Here is a 26,496-nt window from a genome sequence, read left to right on the forward strand (position 1 = left end):
GGCACAGGCCTACAGCGCCCCCTGCTGTCTCAGTGTCCAGCCGCACCCAGGACTAGAAGGGACATCCTGGAGCTGTGAGAGAGAGACCAGGGCACTAAGGACTTCAGTCAGCCTGGCATACTGTCCACCCCCACACAGGCCAGATCTTCTCCTCCCTCAGGGCTTCTGCACGTGCCACCACACCTCAGTCCTTGCTGCAGACACAGGGCCTCCTCAGCATGAATCACCCTGGGCTCCTCCCACTACTTAGAGACTTGTGTTGTTGGGGCCAAGACTCATCGACAGCTCTGGGATGATGTTTCCGCCCAGTGAGCACAAGAGCAGAGAGCATTCACTCCCCTCCACAGCCTCTTTTGGGAGCCCTGAGGGGACACCCCAGTTTTCTCATCTCATTTCCCATTCTGGCAGGCCAGTCCCCATTACCCTCTGCACTGACCTCGATGAGGTAGATCAATGACGGTGCATGGCTATAGATCACGTGAGTATATTTTGTCTATCATCTATCAAACTTTGCATTTTCTACATTACCTATAATTGGTATGGTATTGGCCCCAAAAGAGACACATATATCAATGCTACAGATTCAAAAGGCCAGAAATAGGGTGGCTCAGTCGGTTGGGTGTCAGACTCTTGATTTCAGTTCAGGTCATGACCTCAACTTCTATAATTGAGCCCTGAGCCGGGTTCTGAGCCTGCTTGGGATTCTCTCTCCCTCTCTCTCTGCTCCTTCCTCTCTCTCTCTCTCTCTCTCTCTCTCTTAAAATAAATAAATAAACCTAAAAATACCCAAATAATATAAATAAAAAGACCAGAAATAAGTGCAAGTTCCTCTTGACAAGCACAGAGAATGTAGACTGAAAATGAGGCCTTTCCTCAGTCTCTGGAGGAGAGCACACATGGATTTTGCAGGGAATTCAGACAAGAATAAGCATGAATCATATAGCAGATGCCTCATAGGAGGACCTCAGTTCTCACGGATGTTCCCTGACACACTTTGGGAAAGAAAGCTGGAGTTTCTGGATCCCCTGCAGCGGGCACACGGATCCCCATACCATGGGCTGCAGCGTGCACCCACGTGGTCATTCCGGGGTAAAAAGCACAGCCTAACGAATGATCCCACCTGGGTCAGGCCACATCCACAGAGAGCCCCCATGGGAGCTGCCCTCTGCCCTCTGCTGCTTCCTGCATTGGCATGAGCTCCTGGGGCTCTGGCTTCTCTGTACACCCAGCTGACCCATTCCCTTCCTGGGTGCACAGTTACTGTTTGGGATGATAAAAAGCTTTGAGAAATGGAGAGTCGTGATGGTCACCCAACATGGCGAATATATTTCATATCTCTGAATTGCACAAGAAAGTGATGAAAAGAGTAAATTTCCTGTTGTGTGTATTTTCATAATTAAAAATTACTAGATGAAAATCCAACTTATGTTAAGGAAGTTGCACTCACACCAATCTCTTTCCCATCTTTATATGTGTTACCCTATTCTAACTCATCCTCATCACTAAAAATTGACAGGGATTTTATTATCTTTTTCCTGTAGGTTCCACATATAAATGAGATAAAAAAGCATTTGCCTTTCTGTGTAGGCCTTATTTCTCTCAGGGTCATGTCCTGCAGGTTCGTCCATGTTGTCACAAATGACAAGACGTTCTCCTGGAAAGTCTCAGGGGATCGACTTCCTTTATGCAACATGGTGCCCCGCAGCCCCTCTACTGCATGGATCATGGACAACCCCGATGCGGCAGGATAGGAGAGGAAGACACAGTCCATTCTTCTGGGCTGCAGAAACCAGCCACATGCTGCCCATGGGCCCTGATGGTGTCAGCTGTAGGGAAGTCACGTCAGTGAAATCTCCCAAGCAGACTAAAAATTTTGCTGCACTGGTGGCACTCCCACCTGTCCCTCACAAGCCCCACTGAGAAGTTTGCTGACTGGCACACACAGTTTCTCCCAGGGGCAGTCACACTCTCCCGACATCACAAATGAAGGGCAGGTACCCAGCCAGTGGGCCAGGCCAGCTCTGCGTCTGTGATTCTTAGTGTCTCCTGGCTGGGACACAGAGCTACTCAGTCAGCCCTGAGCACAGGAGCCTGGAGGGAAGGGAGGGCCTCTGCTCTCACCCCTGGAGGAACACAGGCCATGCTGTGGAGGACTGTCTGCCTCAGGCACGGTCTGTAGACTCTGACCAGAAACCTAAGGCAAGTTGATGGACCCTTGTGAAGAGAAAAAAAGCCAAATCCACAGGCTCTAATTTTTACGTGTGAACCACTAGGCGAAATTTCTGCATCATTATAACTTTTCTGTTGTCTTTGGTTTGCTTTATTGTTGTTGTCATTTTTCTTTTCTTTTTTTCTTTTATTCGTAGAGTTCATACAGGTTTGATAGGAAATTGGGAAGAAGGACATTCAGATCCAGTAGCTACACCCAAGTATAGTAACTGTGCATTCAATTTACATTAGACTTCAGAGATTCAGACTACAGTGGTCTAAGCAGGCTGGGTATTTGTCCCACTTCCCCATGTGTCTGTGTCACTGTGACCAGCACTACTAGGCCAGATTGCACAGTAATAGTCAGCCTCGTCCTCAGGTTGCAGCCCAGAGATGAGCAAAAGCCCTGCATTGGCCGAGGCATCTTTGGACCCAGAGAAGCGGCTGGGGACCCCGGGGCCCTGGTGCTTATCTGAGTCTGAGTAGTAGTACAGGAGATACCGGGGAGGGCTCCCTGCCATCTGCTGGAACCAGTATATGTTATAGCTTCCAACATTGATGTCCCTGCTCAGAATGCAGGTGAGTCTGGCTGTTGTTCCCAGAGATGCAGAGAGGGAGGCTGGCTGAGTCACGACAGGCTGGGACAGGGAACCTGCAAACACAGACATAGCAGAGGGAAGAGAAGGAACAGTGCACATGGAATTAGGGAGCTGAGCCACAGGGGTTTCATTCTGGCTGCAGGCCCACCCTGGGACACTGGGTCCTGTCCCTACCTGTTCAGTGGCAGAGGAGCACGACGAGGACGGGGATCCAGGCCATGGTGACACACGCCCTTCCTAGACCACAGAGCCGGGACTGGGCTGCCCTGGGCCTCTCTTATCCCCAGTCCACAGAGCTCAAAAGGAGGGGCTGCTCATGCAAATGGGACCCACCTCTCCTGCTCGCTCCTGTGCACTTAGAGGTCTGCAGCCCGTTGACAGGAAGACTATGTGATGCACTAGTTTCCCCCTGGGTGGGCCTGGAAGAAGCAGCTGTTGGGACCACACACAGGCCCAGGTTCAGGGACTCCTCTAGGAACAGAGAAGAAGATACCTGCACTGTCCCCACTGGAAACAAGGGGTCCAGCCCTGGGGCTTTCTACTCTGGAGGGCTACTCAGCAGGGAGCCCCCATCCTGCAGAAAGCCCCAGACCTTGTCACCGTGCCCCCTGCTGCTGACTGGGTGACCCTCTCCTTTCCCAGTGCAGGCTTCCCTGGTGCCTGTGTTTCCACCACCTGAGAGTAACCCTCCAGGGAAAGAGAAAGGTCCTTCTGTACATCAGGTATCTTCCATGGATGGGGTCTGATGAGAGGGACACATGCAGTCCTAACTCAGTACAACCTGTGAACCACTATGGAGCTGAGGACAAGACCCACAAAAGAGGGAATAGAAACCATCTGTCCCAATGGTACAGCTCAGACGATGCATGCTGGCTCTGGGTGCCGGATGTGGACAGGAGCTCACCTAGGGGACACACACTCACGCAGGAGGACATGTAATGTGGGCATGCCGGGTCCCTCCAGAGCAGGGGAGACAAGACACAGCAAACCCTGATGAGGGTGCTACAGGTGTGGGGACAGAGCAGGGCTGGGCATCCAGCAGGGACCACTGCAAGGCCATCTTGCGACCTCACCTCCGTGTTCTGGGAGACTTGCAATCCTGTCTGTGCAAATCATCAAGAGCACCTGCTAGACACAAGGAGAGGGAACCTGCCAGCTGAGGGATTGGGGGAGCACCAGTGCCGTCTGGTAGACACAGGATGCACCGTGACCCAGGGCCTGGAGCTGGGGCCTGGGTCCCTGCCCCTCATCCCCCCTACTCACTGCTGCAGACTCTTCACAGTGGATTCTGACACTAACACATATGCATGGAAGTTTCATCCATGTGTTTTGTGGCCTGATAACTCATTTCTCTCTCCTGCATCCTATTCCATGTGTGGACATACAGATATTGTTTATCCATTCTAAAGGGTGCGTTGGTCACTTTCGAGTCTTGGCAATCATAAATAAGACAGCAACAAACATTTAGGTGCATATTCTAGTTGCACACAAGAACCTCATATAGAGTAATCCGTAGGACTGTTCTTTTTGCATTATATCCTTAAGGCTTTGTTTGCCATGGAAGACACTGCCAAGGAATCTTCCCAAGTGATGGGGCTTTTTGCACTCCCACCAGCAGTGAATGAGAGTTCCTGCTGCCCCACATCCTCGGTAGTATTGGTGCTGGCACTGTATTGAACTTTAGCCATGGTCACGGGAGGCCTCTGGTACGTCCTTGTTCAATTTGTAATACCACAATGACATATGAAGTTGGAAATCACTTTGCATGTGTAATAGTCATTTTGTCTATCTTCCTTGTTAAGGGATCTGTTCAGATCTGCTCATTGGGAAGGCACTGCCCAGCACCAGGGAATTCAGGAGATCAGCAGAGCTCTATCACAGGAAAAGGGGAGAAAGTGAGTGTGGAGTCTGACGCAGGACTCGATCCCAACACCCTGGGATCATGACCTGAGCTGAAATCAAAGAGTTGGATGCTCAACCACCTGAGCCACCCAGGTGACCCTCAACAGTTTATTTTGAAGTAACCTCTGTACCTAAAGTGGGGCTTGAACTCACGAACCCAAGGTCAACAGTTGCATGCTCTAACCACTGAGATAGCCAGGCTCTCCTTCACTGAGTCATTTGTAACTCTGAACAAGCTAGTTTGCCTTCGAAAATATGAACACAGGGTGAATAAGGATCACTCTGAAGATATAACTGAAGGAAGGGATATGGCACTCTCAGATCATCTTATTCCCAGACAACAAATAATTTTTTGGAAGATCTGACAACAAAAGTCACTCCTGGAACCTCTTGACAGGGGATGCCACCAGGTCTAGAGAGTGGAGGGAGATTTTCTCTCACTTCCCTATGGATCTAAAGCACTGTGTAAGCATTGGTACTATCTTGGCATATAGGACACTAAGAGTCACTTCCTTGCACACGAGATTCCAGAGACGTCAGAACATATGCATTGGTCAAAACATCTTTGGATCCAGAAAACGACAGGGCACTGGGATCTCTGGTGTGGTATTTGACCCTGCCTTGAATCGCAGGAGATACCGCCGAGGGTTCCATGGCTTCTACTGGCACCATTATGCATATTTCTTAAAACAACAATGATGTCACTTCTCAGGGTGAAAATGAGTCTATTTGATTCTTCAGAGATGCGGAGAAGGAGGGAGTCTGAGTCTGCACAAGCTGGCAGAAAGAACTTGCAAACACAGACACTCATGGGTGATGGGGCAGGGATGGAGGTGAAGCTGCTTGGAGGTCTGATCCATAGGTGTCGACATAGGCTCAGAGGCTGCTTTGGGTCACCGAGGACCGTCCTTACCTGTATAGTAAGAAGAGAACACAAGGAGAAGAGGTTACACCATGGTGGTCACAGTCCTCCTGAGACCCCATGGCTAGAGCTAGGCTGTCCCAGGCATTTCTTATCTCCTTCAGTGGCCTCTGGGAGATGCGGTTGTACTTAGGGTTGCATTTTCTTTCTTGATAGTATCTTTGGGTGTACAAAAATAGGAACTTTTGAGAAGCCCAATTGATGATCATCCCCCCCTTTTTTGGGTGTTTCTTATGATACCCTATGTGAAGAATCTCTTGCCAAGCTCAAAAATCATGGGGATTTTCTTCTTGTTTTCTCCTAAGATCTTTATAGTTTTAGCTCTAAAATTTAGATCTTTGATCCATTTTACATCCATTTTTGTTTATAGTGTGTGGTAAGAGTCTAACTTCATACTTTTGTGTGTGAATATCTAGTTGGTCCAGCACCTTTGGTTGGAGAGACCTTTTTTTTTCAGAGTACATTCTCTGAGCATCCTTTTGAAAATCAATTGACCATAGATGAATGATTTCTTTCTGGCCTCTGAGATATGTTTTACTTATCCCTATGTCTATCCTTAGGCGGGTACCACATTCATGTTGACTATAGTTTCATAAGTGAGTTTTAGTGAGTTTTGAAATCTAAGAAAAAAATTTTTTAATGTTTATATATTTTTGAGAGAGAGAGAGATGGACACAGAGTGCGAGCAGGGAAGGAGCGGAGAGACAGGGACACACAGAATCTGAAGCAGGCTCCAGGCTCCGAGCTTTCAGCACAGAGCCCAATGTGGGGCTCGAACTCATGTGAGAACATGACCTGAGCAGAAGTTGGATGCCAAACCAACTGAGCCACGCAGGTGCCCCAGTGAGTTTTGAAATCTAGAATTGTCAGTCCTGAAAATGTGTTCTTCTTCAGGATTTTTTGCATGGTCTGAGTCCCTGCAATTCCACAGAAATTTTAAGATCATTTTTTCTTAGAGTGCAAAATAGGCATGTGGGCATTTGATAGGGATTGCATTTAATCTACTAATTGCTACGGAGAGTATAGCTTCCTAACAATTGTAGTTCTTTATGTTTTGTAAGATAAATAAGATAAAATAGTAAAACATTTAAGTATGAACCATCTGTTTATCTACTTTTGTCTTAGTACAGAAAAACTATAAAGATAAATGTGGGTCCATTAGTAAACTTGGGTTGTTATTTATTTAAATATTTTATTATGTTTCTAGAAATTGTGAAAGGCAGTCATAAATTTGCTAATCTAAAGAATACTGGCATAGCAAACAGTTCACAGTTGCTTCCTATTTAATTTTCACTAGAAAACTAAGGTCTCTAGAGTTAGGAATTCTAATAAATATAACTTAGGCTACTAAAAACAATAAGGAAAACAGCTATGTGCTCCAGGAAAGTAAGACGTGTGTTTTTTGAGGGGGAAAAGTATGAAGAAAGGGAATACATTTTGTGTTGAAGGAAAAGAAAAATAATATTGTCCTAACATGAGTCCGGTTATTCAAAGAATCCTTAGATCAAGATCTAAATGTATAAGAGAAAGCTGTAGTAGGATTTTGGAAAAGAAACCTGGAAAGGAATTTTAAGTGTGGTCAGTACTGGTTAAATTTTAAAGATATTCAGTAAATAAATGAGGTTTCATATCAAAATACATGGATGAAAAATTAAAATTGTGTTTTCTCTGGGTTAAAAGGTCAAAATTCTCTTGAACTATTGGTCTGCTCTTATTAAAAATGGAAACAAAAGGTTTATTCACTTTTAACCTTATCTGCCTAGAATACAAGCACTCTGTTTTACCAAAATACTTCCTATGTTTATCAGAAATGTCATTCATTGAAAACAAATTGTTTATAATATTTCAGAAGTCTTACATGTTGCTTATAACTAGGTAACTTTCTCTACTTGCCTTTAAAATGTGTTTGTGTTGTGTGTCACAGGAATAAACCCATTTTCTTGTCAATTGCATCGTAATGAACTCTACTCACGTCTTTGGCCATGACTACTTTTAAGGCTTCTCATGTACAGTGATCATGTTACTCCCATGCTCCTGCAATGTGTTTCATCATCAAGGATATTCATGGAGAGGACTTTTGACAACCTTCCTTTACAACATGTTTAGCTTCTGTGTCTTCTCTCTTCTCCCAGACACTGTCGACTCCCTGAACATGGGGACCCTTCCTGTCACGTCCACAGGGACCCACATCCCTAGAGTCATTTGTGGCACACACTAGGTGTTCAGGAAGTGCTATGGATGCACATTATCTGGGAAGCACTGTATCAACACTCAGACATACCTGGACTCTTTGTTCCTGGCTCTGTCCTGACCTGTCACGGACTCTGTCCCCAGGACAGCTGGCCCCTGACACCCGGGAATTTCTCCTCGGTAGGAGAATCTCCTACAATGTCTTCCAACCGGGGACAGGCTTGGGGGCCTGAAGTTAATAGAATATGGATTATTTGCTAACCAAAGTTCCTTGACATTGTTCTCACACTACAGTTTACCCCAAACGAAGGAAGCAGCTGACTTGGCCAAAGGGAGGAGGCTGCAAGAGGACCCCCGTTGCTGGGAAAACAGCAGATTTTTGTCTCCATGGACAGGTGTTCCCTTCTGTCCAGGAGGCTGACCGTTCCTCTTATGGGATTCCTCCCTGGTTTCCGGAACTCCCCTTCCACTCGTGTTCACACAGCCCTGAGGACTTGGGGAGCACTCCTTTCTGGGTTGTGTAGAAGCTCTCGTGTCTGTTCCTAGAAGGGTTAAGCCCTAAAAGCCTCAGTCATCTGTCACTATTTCCACCAGTTTAGAAAACAGTCCTCCTCACGCTGTGGGCACGGAATCCCTATTATCTGTTCTGTAAACACATAGACCCAACTCTGCAAGAGCCCTGCCAAGTGAGGCTGTGTGTGGCATTGACCTCAGAGCACAAAGGGCAAACCTGCAGGGAGTTCTGGGAGGGAAGGAGTGACAGCTGCAGGTGTTCTGACAGGGACCTCCTTGCAGACTTCATGTGTTAATCACCTATTAGACAGCAGTTACCTTAAAATGAATGTGTGTCATTTTTTCCAAAAACTCAGCTCCGAAAGAGTGATTTAAACTCAGTGACAGTTTCAATGGGAAGGTACAGGTTCAATTGCGAGTGTGTTTCCCCGGACCCATGTTTATTGCAGACAGAATATGATTTAAAATAGTGGTTGCCAAATGCATGAAAACATAACGGAAAATACGTGACATTTAGTTCTTGGTTGAATAGGGGCCAATTCCTTGCTTAAATCACTTGATTCATTATTGTTATTACTATTATTATTTTAATAACAATTCTGCATATTAGGGCTGGACTAACAGGTAAAGTAGGAAAGCCCAACATGGTTCTCGGGGAAACATCATGAGGAGCCTGTTCCAGTGAACTTCACACTGATCTCTCTGGTGGAATGGTCAAACACAGAGTTTGCTGCATGGAACGATAAGGGGTCAGACTCCTCTCAGGGTGGGTAAAGCAATAGTCACTGTGTCTTGTGTTCACCGTGTTCAGGATAGAAAAATTGCTCATTCAGCCGCTGCTGATTAGAGGAATAATTTTCCACTATCTAAGGCCAATTTGACCCAGAAAATTCTTTCAAAGATCCCATACTGACTCCAGCTGAGGTGGAGATAAGGGGCACTGTGTCTCTGAGGTCACAGGCCCTGTAGCCCTGAGACAGACGTTTCAGCAGAGGCCTATCCTGGCTGGAGGTGTCTCTGGAGTGTCTGAGGGTGACAGTCCAGCCCTGAGAGGATGCAGAGTGTGCCTCGTGTCCCCGTGGGCCTTGAGCTCCAAGGGAGCAACACTGAGGCCGCTGTCCCAGAATCCATGCACTGATCAGCTTCAGGCGCTACCTGGAACCCAGACATGGTTGGGGGCTCAGCCGCCCATGGGGACAGAGACTCACCCAGGGATCCCTGCGCATCAGCCTCATCCCAAGAGAGCAGGTGTTCAAAGCAAGTCCTGCCCTGGTGTTAGGACTCCTGTGACACTTGCTGTCACTGGGCTTCCTGCTCATGGGGATTCTGTTTCCTGGATTGTGACGCTGATGAAGGCTGGGTGAGCACAGGTTGACAATGACTCCTGGGGAGACAGAGGAACCTGGAAAGTGTCAAGTCCAGGACACTATACACTAGCTCATGCTGGACAAAGCAGGAAAGAATATCCAATGGGAAGAAGACAGTGTCTTCCACAAATGTGTGGAGTAAACTGGACAGCAACGTGCAGAAGAACGACCGCACCACTTTCTTATACCATATACAAAAATAAACTCAACATGGATGAAAGACCCACGTGTGAGACAGGGAGCTGTTAAAATCCAAGAGAAGTGCGCAGAGAGCAAACTTTAACCTTGACCATAGCAAATTCTTACTGGAACTGCAGGACACAAGGGCAGGCCTCCCCTCGATGAGCCACTGGGCATGAAGTTTTTTTATTTATTACTTTTTAAAAATGTTCGCGTGTTTACTTACTTTTGAGACAGAGAGCAACAGAGCATCGGTGGGGGAGGGGCAGAGAGAGAGGGAGACACAGAATCTGAAGCAGCTTCCAGGCTCCAAACGGTCAGCACAGAGCCCCACGCAGGGCTCCATCCCACGAACCATGAGACCATCACGCGAGCAGAAATTAGACGCTTAACAGACAGAGCCACCCAGGCGCCCTGGCATGACGGTCATTTTGAGTTAAAAAGCAGTTAATGCCCATACACTCAGGAAAAGCTCTTCATGTCTCTTCAACTGACTAAAAATTCAGTGGTAGCACCTGTTCTGGGAAGACAGCTGGCACCACAGACAACTGCCCTAGGATATGGATGGGGTGGGGCAGACGGGGCAAAGGGGTAGCAAGGCCTGTTTAGTCACAGTCCTCTGTGTCCCATCGCTTCCCAGGGGCCCTGCACATATTGTTTATGAAACGTCTACTCTACTCTTCTTCTTCTGTCTGTGAAGTGTATTTCTTTGCATTGAATACTAGACCCCTACCTCATCCATGTAATTCAGAAAAACATAGACCTCATTTTTGCCTGGGTGTCTTTTGAATTTCAAGATCTATGTTGATTCCCATATGTTCTCTATTAAATTTCTTGTGTGTCACTTCAACCTCTTCAAGGACAGGTCTCACCATAGAGGACTCTCCCCTACAGGAGCATCCACAGAAGCTTCTCAATAAAAGAGGCTCAGAGACAAGGTCTGTGGACCCAGGGGTTTTGGTCTCACTTCCTCGTTATCTGAGTCACTGTGAGTAAGGTAGCTGTTCCCACTACCATAACCTGTAGCACAGTAATAGTCAGCCTCATCCTCAGGCTGTGGCCCAGAGATGAGCAGAAGCCCTGCATTGGCCGAGGCATCTTTGGTTCCAGAGAAGTGGCTTGGGACCCCAGGGCCCTGGTGCTTATCTGAGTCTGAGTAGTAGTACAGGAGATACCGGGGAGGGCTCCCTGGTTTCTGCTGGAACCAATTTATGTAGTAGCCTCCAACACTGAACCCGCTGCTCAGGGTGCAGGTGAGTCTGGCTGTTGTTCCCGGAGATGCAGACAGGGAGGGCGGCTGGGTCAGCACAGGCTGGGACAGGGAACCTGCAAACACAGACACTCGTCAGTGATGGAACCAGAAATGGGGGGAAAATGTCCCAAAAGGCTGAGCATGGGAAGTATCCTTTGAGGCCCCCCTGTGTCCCTGAGGCCAGTCCCTACCTGTGCAGTGAGACAGGAGTATGAGGACGAGAAGAGGCCAAGCCATGGTGACACAGACCCTGGTACCCACACTGGGCTGGGCTGCCCCAGGCCTCCTTTTCTCCTCCACCCTCTGCCACAGGAGGAGCTGTCCATGCAAATGAAGTGCATCTAGTGACTGCCCAGCCCCTCTCTGAACGCTGGTGCTTCAGCCCAGCTGAAGGACACACCCTGGGGACGATGGAGGTTGGCTTCACCACTGGGGAGACCCCTGGGAGGAAGCACTGCATGCACAACGCACAGGTCCCTGCCCGGGGGAACTTGCCACACCAGAAGGGACACACATGCTGACTTCCCATCAGGGAGCCCAGAGCCCAGTCCCCAGGCCCAGGCTCTGAGCAGTTGTGAAGACACCACAGGGTACTCCCACAGTGCCCCCTCTTGGCTGACAGGCACATACCTCACTGTGTCCAACAGCCCTGAGAGCCCAGCTGGCTTCCTCAGCTCCTTTTGTTCACACATCCTTGAGCTGAATCATGGCCAACGTGATCCTATAATACTGCCCGTGATGACTGCAGTGTTTTGCACGCTCAGAAGGAGTCCTGGTCTCTGTGAGATGCAAACATTACCTCCCATTAGTGGTAAGTTGTTGACATCTGGCAGAAGATGCTGCAGACTTCATATCCCTGCACTGGTGTGCGAGGTAGCATCTGTAAACCTTGGGAATGTTTTTCAGCTCCTATGCACTGTAACGATGGATGCCAACGAGTGTCCAATAAATTGGGTTTTGTTTTAATCTGTGATTTTTTCGCTCATTTATTGGCTAAGTGATTTATCAAGGAAAGGGAAAACAATGAATTTATCTTTGATGAAGTCCAATGTATCAGTTTTTTTATGGCTTGTGCTAATGAGGTCTTATCTAAACATGTTTATACAAACCCTAGAGCCTGACTTTTTCCACTTTTATGTTTTCAACTGTATACTTTACAGTATGTCAATAATCCTTTTAGTGAATTTTTTTATGAAGTCAGAGTTTTCGGTGAGATTCATTTCTCTCGATGGATATCCAGTGGTTCTGTGGACATTTGTTCAAAGGCCATCCTTCCTCCTCTGAAAGGCTTCTGCAACCTTGTCAATAAGGTTTTGTTATCCATAAGTATCCATAAGTATTTCTTATCCATGCTTTTGTGAGTTTGGTTCTGAATTTTCTGTTCTGTCACATTGGCCACTGTGTCTACCTTCCATCCATATCACTCTGTCTTGTTGCGATAGGAATTGAATTACACTTCTCTACAAGTTGGGAAGAATTGTCATCTTTACTATATTGACTCTTCTATTCCTTGAACACAACATATCCCTCCACGGTTTTAGATCCACTTTGATTACATTTCCCAGCATTGTCAAAATTTCAGCATCCATGACCTGTACATGTTTTGTTACATATTCACCCAAATATTTCATCATGGAGTGGTTTGAAGTGTGATTTTTACATTGTTTTTCACAAGGTTACTGCTTGTATATACGCAACTAAATGATCTTTCTATATTGATCTTGTGTTCCACCACCTTCCCGAAATTGCTTATTACCCTTTCTTTTTTTTTTTAAAGTTTTTTTTTTAACGTTTATTTATTTTTGAGACAGAGAGAGACAGAGCATGAATGGGGGAGGGTCAGAGAGAGGGAGACACAGAATCTGAAACAGGCTCCGGGCTCTGAGCTGTCAGCACAGGGGCCCGATGCGGGGCTCGAACTCACAGACTGCGAGATCGTGACCTGAGCCGAAGTCAGCGCTCAACCGACTGAGCCACCCAGGCGCCCCTACCCTTTCAATTCATATATTTACACACAATTCATAGCTCCCTTTGCATTTTTCCCCTATATCATCCTCTGGCCTGAAATCAGGGACAATTGCCTCTTGTTCTCCTTAGTCTGTATGCCTCTCATTGTTTGACTTGCCTTATGGTTTGGTCAGGCACATCCAGTCCCATGGCCAACACCAGTATTGAGACTGGACATGATGATCTTGGTGGCTACCCTGGGGGGAAAGTTTTCAGTGCTTCACTTCAGTGTGTGTAAGTTGTGGTGTTTCATCATTTTCGTTATCAAGCTGAGGATGTGCTCCTCTACTTTCATTCTCTGAGAAACGTTGCCTTTTCATGCATTCATTCATTCATTCATTCTCGCTCTTTGTCCTTAATAGGTTTTGAATTGTGTAAAATGCTTTTTCTGTATTGATTGATACAATCAATACAGGTCCTCCAGGTCCTCCAGGTCCTGATTGGACACACCTGCCATATCCCCACAGGAAACAAGGGGGCCCAGACCTGGGGCCTCCTGTCAGTGCAGGGCTGGCAGCTGGATCCCCCGTCCTGCAGAAACCCTTAGACATGATCACACAGCAGCCCCTGCTGCTTTCCGGGCAAATGTCTCACTCTTTCCCACTTTCTTGTTCTTTCCCACTGCTACCAATGCTCTCCTTTACCTGCGTCCCTGATGTTTGTGCTTCCACCACGTGAGACAGACCCTTCAGAGAAAGATGGTGGTGCAGTCCTGGTGCACTCTCCCTGAACCGGGTTCTTCCTTGGGCGGGGCTATTGTGGGAAGGACAGGAGCAATCTTGACCCAGGACAGTCTAGGAATCCCGGTGGAGCTGATGACAAGATGCAGGGAACAGAGAGCAGGGGATATGCCCCCACAGGGGGCTTCTAGGGTGCAGGCTGACTCTGGGTGATGAGTGTGAACAGGAACTTCCTGAGCGGTCACAAACCTTCACAGAGGAGGACACATAGATTATGGAAATCTGTGCCTTTCTGGAGCATGGCAAAAAGGACTCCACACACTCTGATGAGGCTGCTGAGGGTATGGGGACAGAGCAGGGCCCGGGAGTCCAGTAGGACCACTGCGGGGCCATCCTGCAACCTCCCATCCCTGTGCTGGGAGTCTTTTCATTCCAGCTGGGCTTCTCCTGGTCAGTGCTGCTCATTAGAGATTTAGTTCTGCAGGAAGTCTAAGACAGATTTTGGGGCAAGGAGAAATAGAAGGCAACCCCGGGGAATGGTTGGAGGAAGATGACAGCAGAGAAAACAGGAAGGGTAAAATGGGTTGTGTCCCCAAGTGGAACAGAGGGAGGTAACTGAATGGACCCCAAGCTGTGGGAGAGGGAGGGATGGTCCAGAGAGTTAGGTGGCTAGAGGGTGATGACCACAGAGACAGGAATGCCTTGACTGACACAGGGGAAGTCAGGTGGGAGAGCAGATGGAGGGCAGATGATGGGTCTGTTGTCCCCGTGTCAAACTGAGACCACGGTGTGACATGTTGAGAGGCCTGGAAACATCACAGACAACCAGGGCTGCAGCGACGCCTTCTGTCCCCCATAGGAAGGATGTGGGTATTACAGTATTTGCCTGACTGACGACTTGGCCTGCATAACTTATTCAGTTAGTCTCCATCAGCAGATTAGTGAATGACAACATGGCTCTTAATGTCATTTGAATAAGCATCTCACAGGGAGCAGGTTGCTGAGGTTGCTGACTCTGACCATTTGTTGATATATTTAGGTGCTGAACCCCCTCCCCTTCATTATATGTGCAGATGTGGAAAGGAAGCCCAGTCTTGGGGTCACACTGGTGAGATGGACACACACTGGGAGAGATGGGATGGGCACATCGGGATGAACCACTGCACAGCAGAATCAGGCTGGGGAGCCTACCTTCCCATGGTGGTGTTGACCATCCTCCCCCTCGCTTGCTCCCCTGCTGCTCAGGGCTGAGACATTCTGAACCCTGGTTGCACTTCTCCATAGATTGAGATCACTGTGGAATGCCACTACCCGGAGACAGCATACAGTGCTAATCTGCCTCATCCTCAAGCTGGCCCCTGTGATGATGAGGACGGCTTTGTTCCTGGAGATGGACCTGGAGAAGTGATCAAGGACCTGAGACAGGTGATTGTTTATGGTAGATAAGGGGTGGGCACCCCTGCCTGGAGTCTGTTGTTACCAGCCAGGGAAGTTACTGATAGATACTGACCCAGAGCTAGTCACAGGTGAGTGTCACCATGCCTCCTGCAGACACTGACTGTGATGGCTCTTGGATAACCACAGTATGAGAATTGGTTCCTAAAACCAAAAGGAGGCACATGTGTTATTATGAGAGGCAAAGGTCACCCTGAAACTTTGATTTTATGTGCCCTCCAAGAAAGCAGTCTCTTCCCCTGACCTGAGCCATAAGCAAGGAACCTGAGAAGAAACACCATCCAGGCCATGGTGGGGATCCTCACAGGTCTTGCCTCCTCAGGTTCTTGGGTTGGATTGGGGTCTCCTCTGGGCCTTTTCATGCCTGCAGACCTATGTGGAAGAGAGGTGCTTCATGCAAATTAACTTCCTCTCTTTTACTGCCCCTTGGTCACCCTGATGTCCCCTGGGGGAGACCTTGAAAGAGGCATATACTGGGACTACACAGACTCAATGACTGCAGGGAGCCTGGGACACTGAGTGACAGGGTGACATCTTGCCCCGAGTCATCTCCTCCATGTCCCCGGTGGCCTCAGTCCCAAGTTTCTTCCCTGGAAAGGCAGACTGAGGGCATGCATCTGCTTCTCACATCCTGCCCATGCTTCTAGTTCATTCCACATGTACCCTATCCCTGGGAATATTTTCTGCCCTCCCCAGTGAAATGGCCTCTTGTCTCTTTGGAGAAACTTAGTGGTCAGTCCTCCAGGAGTGAGTCCACTGGAAATTTCAAAGCCCGCACTGGGTATGAACAAACAGGGTCTCTTCTGACTCAGTCCTAGTCCCTGTCTCCTGATAGCCACGGGGCAGAAGACCAGAGGTGGGGAGTCTACACCAGAGGCACCCCAGGCTGTGGAAGTCACCCTCATTTGCTCTTGGAAGCCATCTATTATCTGAAGTAGCAACAATATAACTGCTGGTTTCGGGGGGAAGGTAATCATATCACCATTAAATTGTGAGATTTCTCCAAACATCAGGGAAAAAAAGAATCAGAAGGAAAATGGCACTGTCTGAAAACATTGTGTGACCATCCCGAGGCATTATAAAATACCCTTGCCTTGTGTAGTCGCTATGCAGCACAAAGAACCAAAAGGGTGGCCAGGGAAATGGAAAAACATACAATTTCTGGAGTAATAGGTGAAAGAAAAGCCACAAAATTGGACTTCATCCCACTGTGGAATAAGAAAGTGATCCAATGCTCATCTCTGAATGGTTAGTAGATTGTTTCATGATACGTATACGGCCATTGCTTTCTTTGCCATCAACTGTGTTCAGAGACTTAACTCACATCAGACGTGAAGACTTATAGTAAATTCGGGGCACCTGGGTGTCTCAATCCATTAACCATCTGACTTTCGATTTCAGCTCAGGTCGTGATCGCACAGTTCCTGAGTTCAAGCCCTGCATCGGACTTTCTGCTATCAATGCCAAGCCTGCTTCTGTTCCTCTGTTTCCCTCTCTCTCTGCACCCCCTCAAAATTAATAAATGTCAAAAAAAGATTCATATTAAATCCAATTCTATTAGCCAAAATTATTCTTGAGACAGTGGTTAATGTGTAATTATATGCATCAGATTTCAAGATGAAGAAGAAGACCTAAAACTTAAGAGAAAAGTTATCAATTCACATCCGTCACTACAAAATGCTGAAGCACATGAGAAGTCACAGAATAATCTGAATCTTATCTGTGACTATTGCAGATAATGGAAGCTGTGTGTATTATGTATTTCATCCAAAATTCCTATATCCAATGTTTTCCACAACAAAAGTAATATTAAAATGTCATACTACCCAAAACAATATAGATTCAAGGCTTCCTATGAAAATTCCTATGATATTTTTCACAGATATAGAAAAAAAAGTCCTGACTTTTGTATAGAGGCAGAAAAAGACCTAAAATTGCCCAAGCTATCTTGAGAAAGAAGAATAAATCTGGAGGCACCATACTCCCTGCTTAAATTTATAACAAAGTTCTAGGAATACAAACAGAATGAAACTGGCCTAGAAAGCCACACATAGATAGAAGCCACAGAATAAAAAGAGCAGAAGGTAATGCAAGTTCCCCTTGACCACCAGGGAGCAAGTACACTGAAAACAGGGCCTTTACAAGGTTCCTAGAGGAGAAGTGACATGGAGTTTGGAGGGGATTCAGATAGGCATATGCATGAATCATACAGCAGGTGACCCAATCGAGATCATAAGGTTCTCACTGGTGTTCCTGACACATTCTGGGAGAGAAAGCTGGTATTCTTGGACACCTTGCAATGGGACACATTGGTACGCATGCCATGGTGGTCAGCATGCATCCACATGGTCAATCTGGGGTAAGAAGCCCAGCCTAAAGACTGTCTCAGCCGCGTCAGGCCACATCTGCCAAGAGCCCCCATGGGAGCTGCCCTCTGCCCTCTGCTGCTTCCTGCATTGGCATGGGTTCCTGGGGCCTGGCTCCTCTGCCATTCCAGATTACCCATTCCCCTGTTGGGTGCTCGGGATGATGAAAAAGCTCTGCAAATGGACATTTGTGGTGGTTACAAAACATTGTGAGTATACTCAGTATCTCTGAATTGCACAATACAGAGTGATTAAAATAATAAATCTTGTTGTGTTTATTCTCATCACTATAAATTATCAGTTCAAAATCAAATTATATGTAAGAAGCTGTACTTATACAAATACCCTTCTTGTCCTGGTATGTGTTACCCTATTCTAATTCATCGTCATCAGTAAAACTTTACAGTAATTTTTAAAATTATTTTTTCTTGTAAATTCCACATATAAATGAGATCATATAGCATTTGTCTTTCTCTGTAGGGCTTATTCCTCCTAGGGTAATATCTGGCAGGTTCATCCATGTTGTCACAGATGGAAGAACTTCCTTCGGGAAAGACACAGGGCTGGACTTCTTTGTGCACAGATAGGGGACATCCTGCCCTGTCGCCCCACAGCCTCCCTGCTGCTTGGATCACTGATGAGCCCTGATGTCACAGGAGAAGAGAGGAGGACAGAGTCAGGGCCTGGGAGTTCAGGAAACCAGCCACAGGGGTACCCAAAGTCCCTGATGGTGTCAGCTTTGGTAAATTCACATCTGTAGGATCTACTTCCCACCTTCCCAAGAGCAGACCCAGCATTTTGTAGCAATTAAGGAGCGCTGCATGTTACCTTCACAAGCACTACTGAGAGTTTTGCTGACACCTAAAGTTTCTCCCCTGGCTAATCACCCTACCCTGACATCACAATTTAAGGGGCAAGTAGCTAGCCTGGATGCCCAGCCAGCTCTGTGCCTGCTATTTCTTCTGTTCTGAGTCCTCCCTCGGCACCAATCTTATTTAGTACATCCTACCTGGAACACACAGCTATTCAGCCAGCTCTGAGCACAGGAACCTGGAGGGAAGGGAGCCTCTGCCCCAACCCCTGGGGGAACAGAGTCCACATTCTGGAGGACTGTCCACCTGATGCGATGGTCCAGACTCTGATCAGAAAACTAAGACAGTGGATGTGCCTTTGTAAAGAGAAAAAGGGCCAGCTCAACACTCTCTGAGTTTTACACTTTAACCACCAGACAAAATGTCGGCATTGTCGTGGGTTTCTTTGATGCCTGTTTGTTTGTTGGCTTGTTTGTTTTCCTGACAGTACAAAGAAGTTGAGTTGGACACTGGGAGGAGGAAGGGTATTGTGACCTAGAAGCTACTTCCAAAGACAGTCAGTGTGCATTCAAGTTATTTTCAACTGGAAGAGGTCAGAGTGCAGGGATGTGAGCAGGCTGAGATATTTGTCCCACTTCCCCATGTGTCTGTGTCACTGTGACCAGCACTACTGTGCCCGATTGCACAGTAATAGTCAGCCTCGTCCTCAGGCTGCAGCCCAGAGATGAGCAGAAGCCCTGCATTGGCCGAGGCATCTTTGGACCCAGAGAAGCAGCTGGGGACCCCAGGTCCCAACTGTGTACTGGAGTCTGAGTAGTAGTACAGGAGATACCGGGGAGGGCTCCCTGGATTCTGTTGGTACCAGTATATGTAGTAGCCTCCAACATTGATGTCCCTGCTCAGGGTGCAGGTGAGTCTGGCTGTGGCTCCCAGAGATGCAGAGAGGGAGGCTGGCTGAGTCACAACAGGCTGGGACTGGGAACCTGCAAACACAGACACAGCAGAGGGAAGACAAGGGACAGGGTACATGAGATTAGGGAGCTGAGCCACAGGGATTTGACTCTGGCTGCGGGTCCACCCTGGTGCCCTGCATCCTGTCCCTACCTGTGCAGTGACAGAGGAGCACGAGGAAGACGGGGATCCAGGCCATGGTGACACACCCCCTTCTTAGGCCGAAGAGCTGGGGCTGGACTGCCCCTGGCCTGTCTTATCCCCTGTCCACAGGGTCACAGAGGAGGGGCTGCTCATGCAAATTAGACCCACACCCACCTCTTCTCCATGTGCACACACAGGGTCTGTGGCCCTTGGACACGGAGACTTCCTGATGCACTGCGTTCCCCCTGGGTGGGCCTGGAAGCAGCAGCTGTGGGGACCACACACAACCCCAGGTCCAGGGACTCCTTCAGGTCCTGAGCGGACACACCTGCCCTGGCCCCACTGGAGGCAAGGGGCCCAGTCCTTGCTTTCTGTCAGGAGAGTACTGTCCAGCTGGATGCCCCTGTCCTGCAGAAACCCCCAGACACAGTGTCACAGTGCCCCCTGCTGGTCTCTGGGTGAACCTCTCCTTTCCCACCTCTGGCTTCCCTGATGCCTGTGTTTCCATAACCTGAGAATGACCCTCCTGGGAAAGAGATAGGTCCTGTTGTGCTGTCACTGATCAGGTTTCCCCTCTGAAGGGGGGGGGGCGCATCTAACGGGAGGGACACATGCAGTCCTGACCCAATGGAGCCTGTGAATCTTGGTATTGGCTCAGGTCATGATCTCAGAGTCTTGGGATCCAGACCCAAATTGGACTCTGCACTGAGCAGGGAGATGCTTGGGACTCTCTCTCCCTCCCTCTCTCTTTCTCTCTCTCTCTCTCTGCAACCCCCTCTCAGAGAGAAATAAATAGGGGCTCCTGGCTGGCTCAGTGGGTTAAGTGTCCGACTTTGGCTCAGATTATGACCTCACAGTTCCTGAGTTGGAGTCCTACCGAGGGCTCTGTGCTGACCACTCAAAGCCTAGAAGCTGCTTCGGATTCTGTGTCTCCCGCTCTCTGCCTCTTCCTCACTCTGTCTCTCAAAAATGAATAAACGCTTAAAAAATTTGTAATAAAAAATGAAAATAAATGAACAAACTTTAAAAATCTAAATGTAGAAGAGAACGTTGTACTAGGATTTTGGAAAAGGAATCCGGAATGGAATTTGATAACGTGGTTAGTACTGGTTAAAATTCAGAACCTTCAAGTGAATAAGTGAATTTTAATGTCAAGATACATGGATGTAAAATTAAAATTGCTTTCACTTGTTTAAAAGGACTAAACGGTCTTGAACTCTTGGTCTGCTATTACCAAAAAATGGTAAACAAACAATTTTATTCACTTTTGACATTATCTGCCTAGAAAACAAGCACTGTGTTTTGCCAAAATATTTCCTATGCTTATCAGGACTTTGGTTCATTGAACAAAAGTTGTGTTTGTTTGTTTTTGTCTATTTTACAATTTGTATTAAATGATGCATTTGAAATAATGTCATTTAACAGAAAAATTGCCAGAATATAAAGAGCTCTCACATTCCCTCGACCAGATTGCCCAATTAACGTGTTTCCACATTTGCTCTCCCCCCCACCATCACATTACACACACTTGCACTCGTACATTCATTATCCTTTAGCAATATCATAATTTAAACTCAGGAACTGCTTTATAATTTGATCCAATCTTTAACCATCATTTTTGTTTGTTTCCATAGAAGTGCCTCCTAATACCTGATTTCTTGAAGCACAGGCCTTACTTGGAGAACGCACTCGCATCACCCCCTCCTGAAATGAGTTTAACTAAACTGGCCTGTTGTCGGGGAAGGTTCAAGAAACTGAGCAATCTACCAGCCCAACCTTTAACATGTGAAATCTCAGGGAAGTTTCAGACAAGGGAGGAAACTGGCCAGGAATAGGCTGCCCCAACATGGGTTTTGCCCCAAGATGGGTCATTTTGGCATGAGCATTATTTCAAGTTAAAAGCAAATAAAACTCAGCATATTTAGGAAAAGTTCTATACCTTCCCCCAAACTGCCCGCTTGTATCAGGAAGAGAACTATCAACTCGTGTTCCTCTTTACCTATGACATGTACGTCAATAGTAGAGTGGGTCCCTAAGTGTCTCATTTAGTTCAGTGGGCTACTCTTGATTCCAGATAAAGTCATGATCTTGCTGTTCATGAGATTGAGCCCCACAGTGGGCTCGGCACTGACAGTGTGGAGCCTGCTTGAGATTCTCTCTCTCTCCCTCTTTCTCTGTCCTCTCCTTCTCTCTCTCTCTCTCTCTTAAAATAAATAAATAAGCTTTTAAAACTTAATATAAATAAATAGATGATAGACAATAGACAGATAGATGATAGATAGATTGATCGGTTGATAGATAGATGATAGATGATAGATACATAGCTAGATAGAGAGATAAGATAGAGAGATGCAGAGATAGAGAGATAGATGAGATGGATAGAAGAGATAGATAGATGAGATAGATAGATAGATAGATAGATAGATAGATAGACAGATAGATAGAGGAGCAATCTATCTTTGTTTTCCCGACATCTCCTCTGGCCTTCCTGTGAAAAATGGTCTTTCTCCTCTTTGAACCTGAGACCCCTACCTCCTTTATTCATATAAGTGTCATGTTGCCTGTCTTTGGAATCTTCCGTGTCTTTGTGGATTCCCTTTATGTAGGCTATTAAATTTCATTTTCTCCAGCTAATTTGCCAAATGTAAATGTGATTCATATTCCAGCTAGAAGGACCCTGAAGAACTCAGGAAATACTCTCCCCCCCACCAACAATAGGCCCACATGAAGTTTCATGAAGGGTCAGACAAGAGTAAGCAAACATGTGAATTCCTAGGACTCCTGATGTACAGTTCCCTATGTCAGGGGCTGATCCTATTTCCTGGAAACATGAGGTGGAAGTCCTCCTTCATCAGAGATAGGTTCCCACACTGTTCCAGCTGATGGAGACCCCCCCACACACACACACAGTTCCCAAGCCCCCTACCAGGTTCCCCTCCTTCAAATCCCTATCCTCAGTCCCTGCTTCTTCCAAGTCATGAGGACCCTGACTTTCATCCCCACTGAATCCCTTGTCCAGTACTCGTAGTCTGACTGGGACAGACTCCACAGCCCCTGCTGGGTCACAGCTTCATGCTCCCCTCCTGTCCCTTTATCATCTATGCGGAACTAGGATGTCATTACCAAACATCAGGTTCTGGGGTTCCCTGTTCACCCCTCCAATGCTCCAGCTCCACTGAACCGACCTCAACCCTCCTCATGCTGCTGGGACATAGCTTTCCTTGAAGACATGTTTAACTTCTGTGTCCTCTCTTCCCCCAGACACTGTCAGCTCCCTGAGCATGGGGACCCTTCCTGTCATGTCCAGATGTGTCCCACATCCTAGACTCAGGTGTAACATATATTAGGTGTTCAGAAAGTGGTATGGATGCACAATATCTGGACAGTGCTCTACCCTCAGTTAGACATAGGTGGACGCTGTGTCTCTGGTTCTATCCTGATCTGTCACAGACTCTGTCTTCAGGGCAGCCTGCGCCCGGCACCCTGGAATCACTCCTTAATATGAGAAAATCCTACAATGTTTCCCCACCAGGAATAGGATTGAGGGGGCTGAATTTAAGAGAATGTGGATGATTTTGTAGCCAAACTTTCCTGAGATTGGTCTCAAAGCACAGTTTACCTTTTTTATTTATTTTCGTGATTTTGGCTTTATTTAATTTTTTAAATTTTTTTCATTTAAATTTTAGGTAGTTAAGATACAATGCAATATTAGTTTCAGGAGTAGAATTCATTGATTTCATCACTTACATACAACACCCAGTGCTCATCACAAGTGCCCTGCTTAATACCCATCACACATCTAGCCCATCTCCTACCTACTTCCCTCTGTCAGCTCCTACTTTGTTCTCTATCATTGAGAGGTTGGTTTCCCTCTCTTCTATTCACCCCCTTCCCCATATGTCCATCTGGTTTGTTTCTTAAATTCCACATACGAGTGAAATCATGCAGTATTTTTCTTTCCCTGATTCACTTATTTCACTCAGCATGAAACATTCTAGCTCCATCCATGTCATTGCAAATGACAAGATTCCATTTTTTTTGATGGATGAGTAATATTCCTTTGCAGATACAGACCGTGTCCTTATCCATTTATCAGGTGATGGACATTTGAGCTCTCTCCGTAGTTTGGCTATTGTTAATAAAGCTACTATAAACATTGGGGTGCATGTACCCCTTTCAACCTATACTTTTGTATCTTTTGGGTAAAGAACTAATAGTACAATTGCTGGATCATAGGGTATTCCTATTTTTAGTTTCTTGAGGAATATCCGTACTCTTCTCTAGAGTGACTACACCAGTTTGCATTCCCATAAACAATGCAAGAGGGTCCCCTTTCTCTGCATCCTTGACAACACCTGTTATTCCTTGTGTTTTTAATTGTAGCCATTCTGACAGGTATGAGGTGGATTCTCATGTGGTTTTCATTTTTATATCCCTGAGGACGAGTGATGTTGAGTATCTGTTAGCCATCTGGATGACTTCTTTGTAAAAGTGTCTATTCGTGTCTTCTGCCCATTTCTTAAATGGGTTATTTGTTTTTGGGGTGTTGAGGTTGAAAAATTCTTTATGGATTTTGGATACTAACCTATTATCAGATATGTTTTTTGCATATACCTTCTCCCATCCTCTAGGCTGCCTTTTCATTTTGTTGATTGTTTGCTGTGCAGAAGCGTTTTGTCTTGATGAAGTCCCAGTAATTCATGTTTGCGTTTGCTTTCTTGCCTTCAGCAATGTGTCTCATAAGAAGTTTCTCCAGCCAAGGTCAAAGAGTTTAGGCCTGTGTTCTCTTCTAGGATTTTGATGGTTTCCTGTCTCACATATAGTCTTCCATACATTTTGGATTTATTGTTGTGTATGGTGCAAGAAAGAGATCCAGTTTCATTCTTCTGCATGTTGCCATTCAGTTCTGCTGGACCCCTGACCTGAGGAGGAGGGGTCTGATGGGGACACAGTCAACAGCCTCTGCCTGGTCCCCTCCTCACGCTCCCCTCTGGCTCCTTGATCATCTATGCAGCACTGAGACATCATCACAGCACATCAGATTCTGGGGTTTCCTGTCAACCCCTCCAATGTTCCAGGTTCACCTAACTGCCTCACCCTTGTTGACACTCCAGAAACATCTTATTTGTGTTGCTATTCATACTTCTTTGTCCTCTTTCTCTCCCAGGACATTTTCAGCAACATGAGGACATAGATTGTCCCTAGCGCACTCACGCTGTACTTAAGCCCAAGGGTCATGCCTGGCACATACTTGGTGTTCACCAGATGGTGTGGAGGGACAGATCTCTGTACAGTCACCTATCCAGAACAGGAGCACATGGGATCTGCCGGGGTCTACCCAACGGGGACTCAATTCCCAGGACAGCCTGACACCAGGTGTGCAGTAAATCCTGCCCAACGGAAGAAAATCAGACGATGCTTTGCAGAGTAGGGCTGGGTTTACGGGCACAATTTGAGAGAACAAGGACATTATTTCTAGACAAAATTCCCTAGCCTTGTCTAAGACTCCACTATTACAAGAAACGGGCAAAGAAGCAGCTGTGTTGGCCAAGGGGTGTGAGCTTCACAGGAAGTCCCATTGCTGAGGGGACAGCAGGTTTTGGTCTCCCTTCCCCACAGGCCTGGAGCAGTGTGAGCTTTGAGACTGTGGTCCCACACTGAGCAGTAATAATCAGCCTCATCCTCAACCTGGAGGCTAGAGATGCTCAGGGAGGCCACCTTCCCTGACCTGGAGCCTGAGAATCTAGATGGGACCCAAGCAAGCCGAGCACTGCTACCATAGATGACAACGTTGGGGACACTGCCTGGAAGCTGCTGGTACCAGGACACACCTCCAGCCCCAACATTGCTGCTGCTTCCAGTGCAGGAGGCGGTAACAGTCTTATTCACAGGCTTGGACACTGCAGATGGCTGAGTCACCACCGACTGGGCCCAGGACGCTGCAAGTCAGAAGATAGACACGGGGTGAGTGAGAGGGGTCAGTTGACAGGGCCCATACATGGTTCCACAGTCCTCTCGTCTCCAGCCCTGATCCCAGCCTCCAGCCACCTGTGCAGTGAGCCAGCAGTGTGAGCAGGAAAGGAGCCCAGGCCATGGTGGAGACCCCTGCTCAGCAGTGTGTCCTCAATGTCCCTCAGCCAGGCTCCCAGAGTCTCTCTTATTTCCTCCAGCAGCCCAAAGGGAGGGAGAGACCCTTCATGCAAACCAGCCCCCTCCCCCTGGCTGGCCAGCCCCAGCCTGAACCCTGAAGCTGACCCTTGTCTGGAAATCTCACCCCAGGAGGGGATGGAGCGAAAGCTGTGGGGCCTGACCTGGGGCTCCCCAAGGGCCTGTGAGCACCCAGAGGCTAAGCCACAGTGAGAACCAGAGCCAGGTGGCTCCCAGCTGGGATCACAGCACACAAGGTTCAGAGACAGGCCACAGCGCCCACTGCTGCCCAAGACCCAGACATGCCCATATGTTTGGTCTTGCCCACTGAATACTTAAAAACATCAATAAACTTTATGATTTATTGTCACAGAAGAATTTAGTGGAAATTCCAGAGTTTCCAAATACACCAACCCCCTCCACCACCATGTCTTTCTCATCATCCAACTCTAGCCTGAGTGTGGTCACTTGTTATACACCATGAAGCAACACTGACAAGTCATTGTCACCCAAAGTCTATATTTACAACAGCAAAGCTCACTCTTGACGTTGTTCACTTTAGGTTCAAGACCTGTACCCTGATATGTGTCCATCTTAGAACCACAAAGAACACTTCCACTCCCACAAAAAACCTCTGTGCTCCAGTTGTGCATCCTTCCCTATGCTCAACCCCTTGCAACCACTAATTCTTTTATTGTCTAAATAGATTTGTCTTTTTGGAGAATGTTACATCCTTGGAGTCACACAGCATGCAGCCATTACGCTTTGGCTGCTTTCATTTAGCAACGTGCAACAAAATGT

General features: G+C 47.1%; 1 gene segment (V, D, J or C); it reads right to left on the minus strand.

The window, feature by feature from the left end:
- Positions 1-2,406: 2,406 nt before the first annotated feature.
- The window catches only part of LOC132676254 (immunoglobulin lambda variable 5-37-like), a 74,337-nt gene continuing 50,247 nt past the window's right edge, over positions 2,407-26,496 (minus strand). The window contains 2 exon segments of the V gene segment in view: positions 2,407-2,680; positions 19,257-19,436. Of these exon segments, the coding sequence occupies positions 2,487-2,680; positions 19,257-19,436 (374 nt within the window).

Source organism: Panthera onca, chromosome D3 (assembly GCF_046562875.1).
Source record: "Panthera onca isolate mPanOnc1 chromosome D3, mPanOnc1 haplotype 2, whole genome shotgun sequence".
Classification (NCBI taxonomy): domain Eukaryota; kingdom Metazoa; phylum Chordata; class Mammalia; order Carnivora; family Felidae; genus Panthera; species Panthera onca.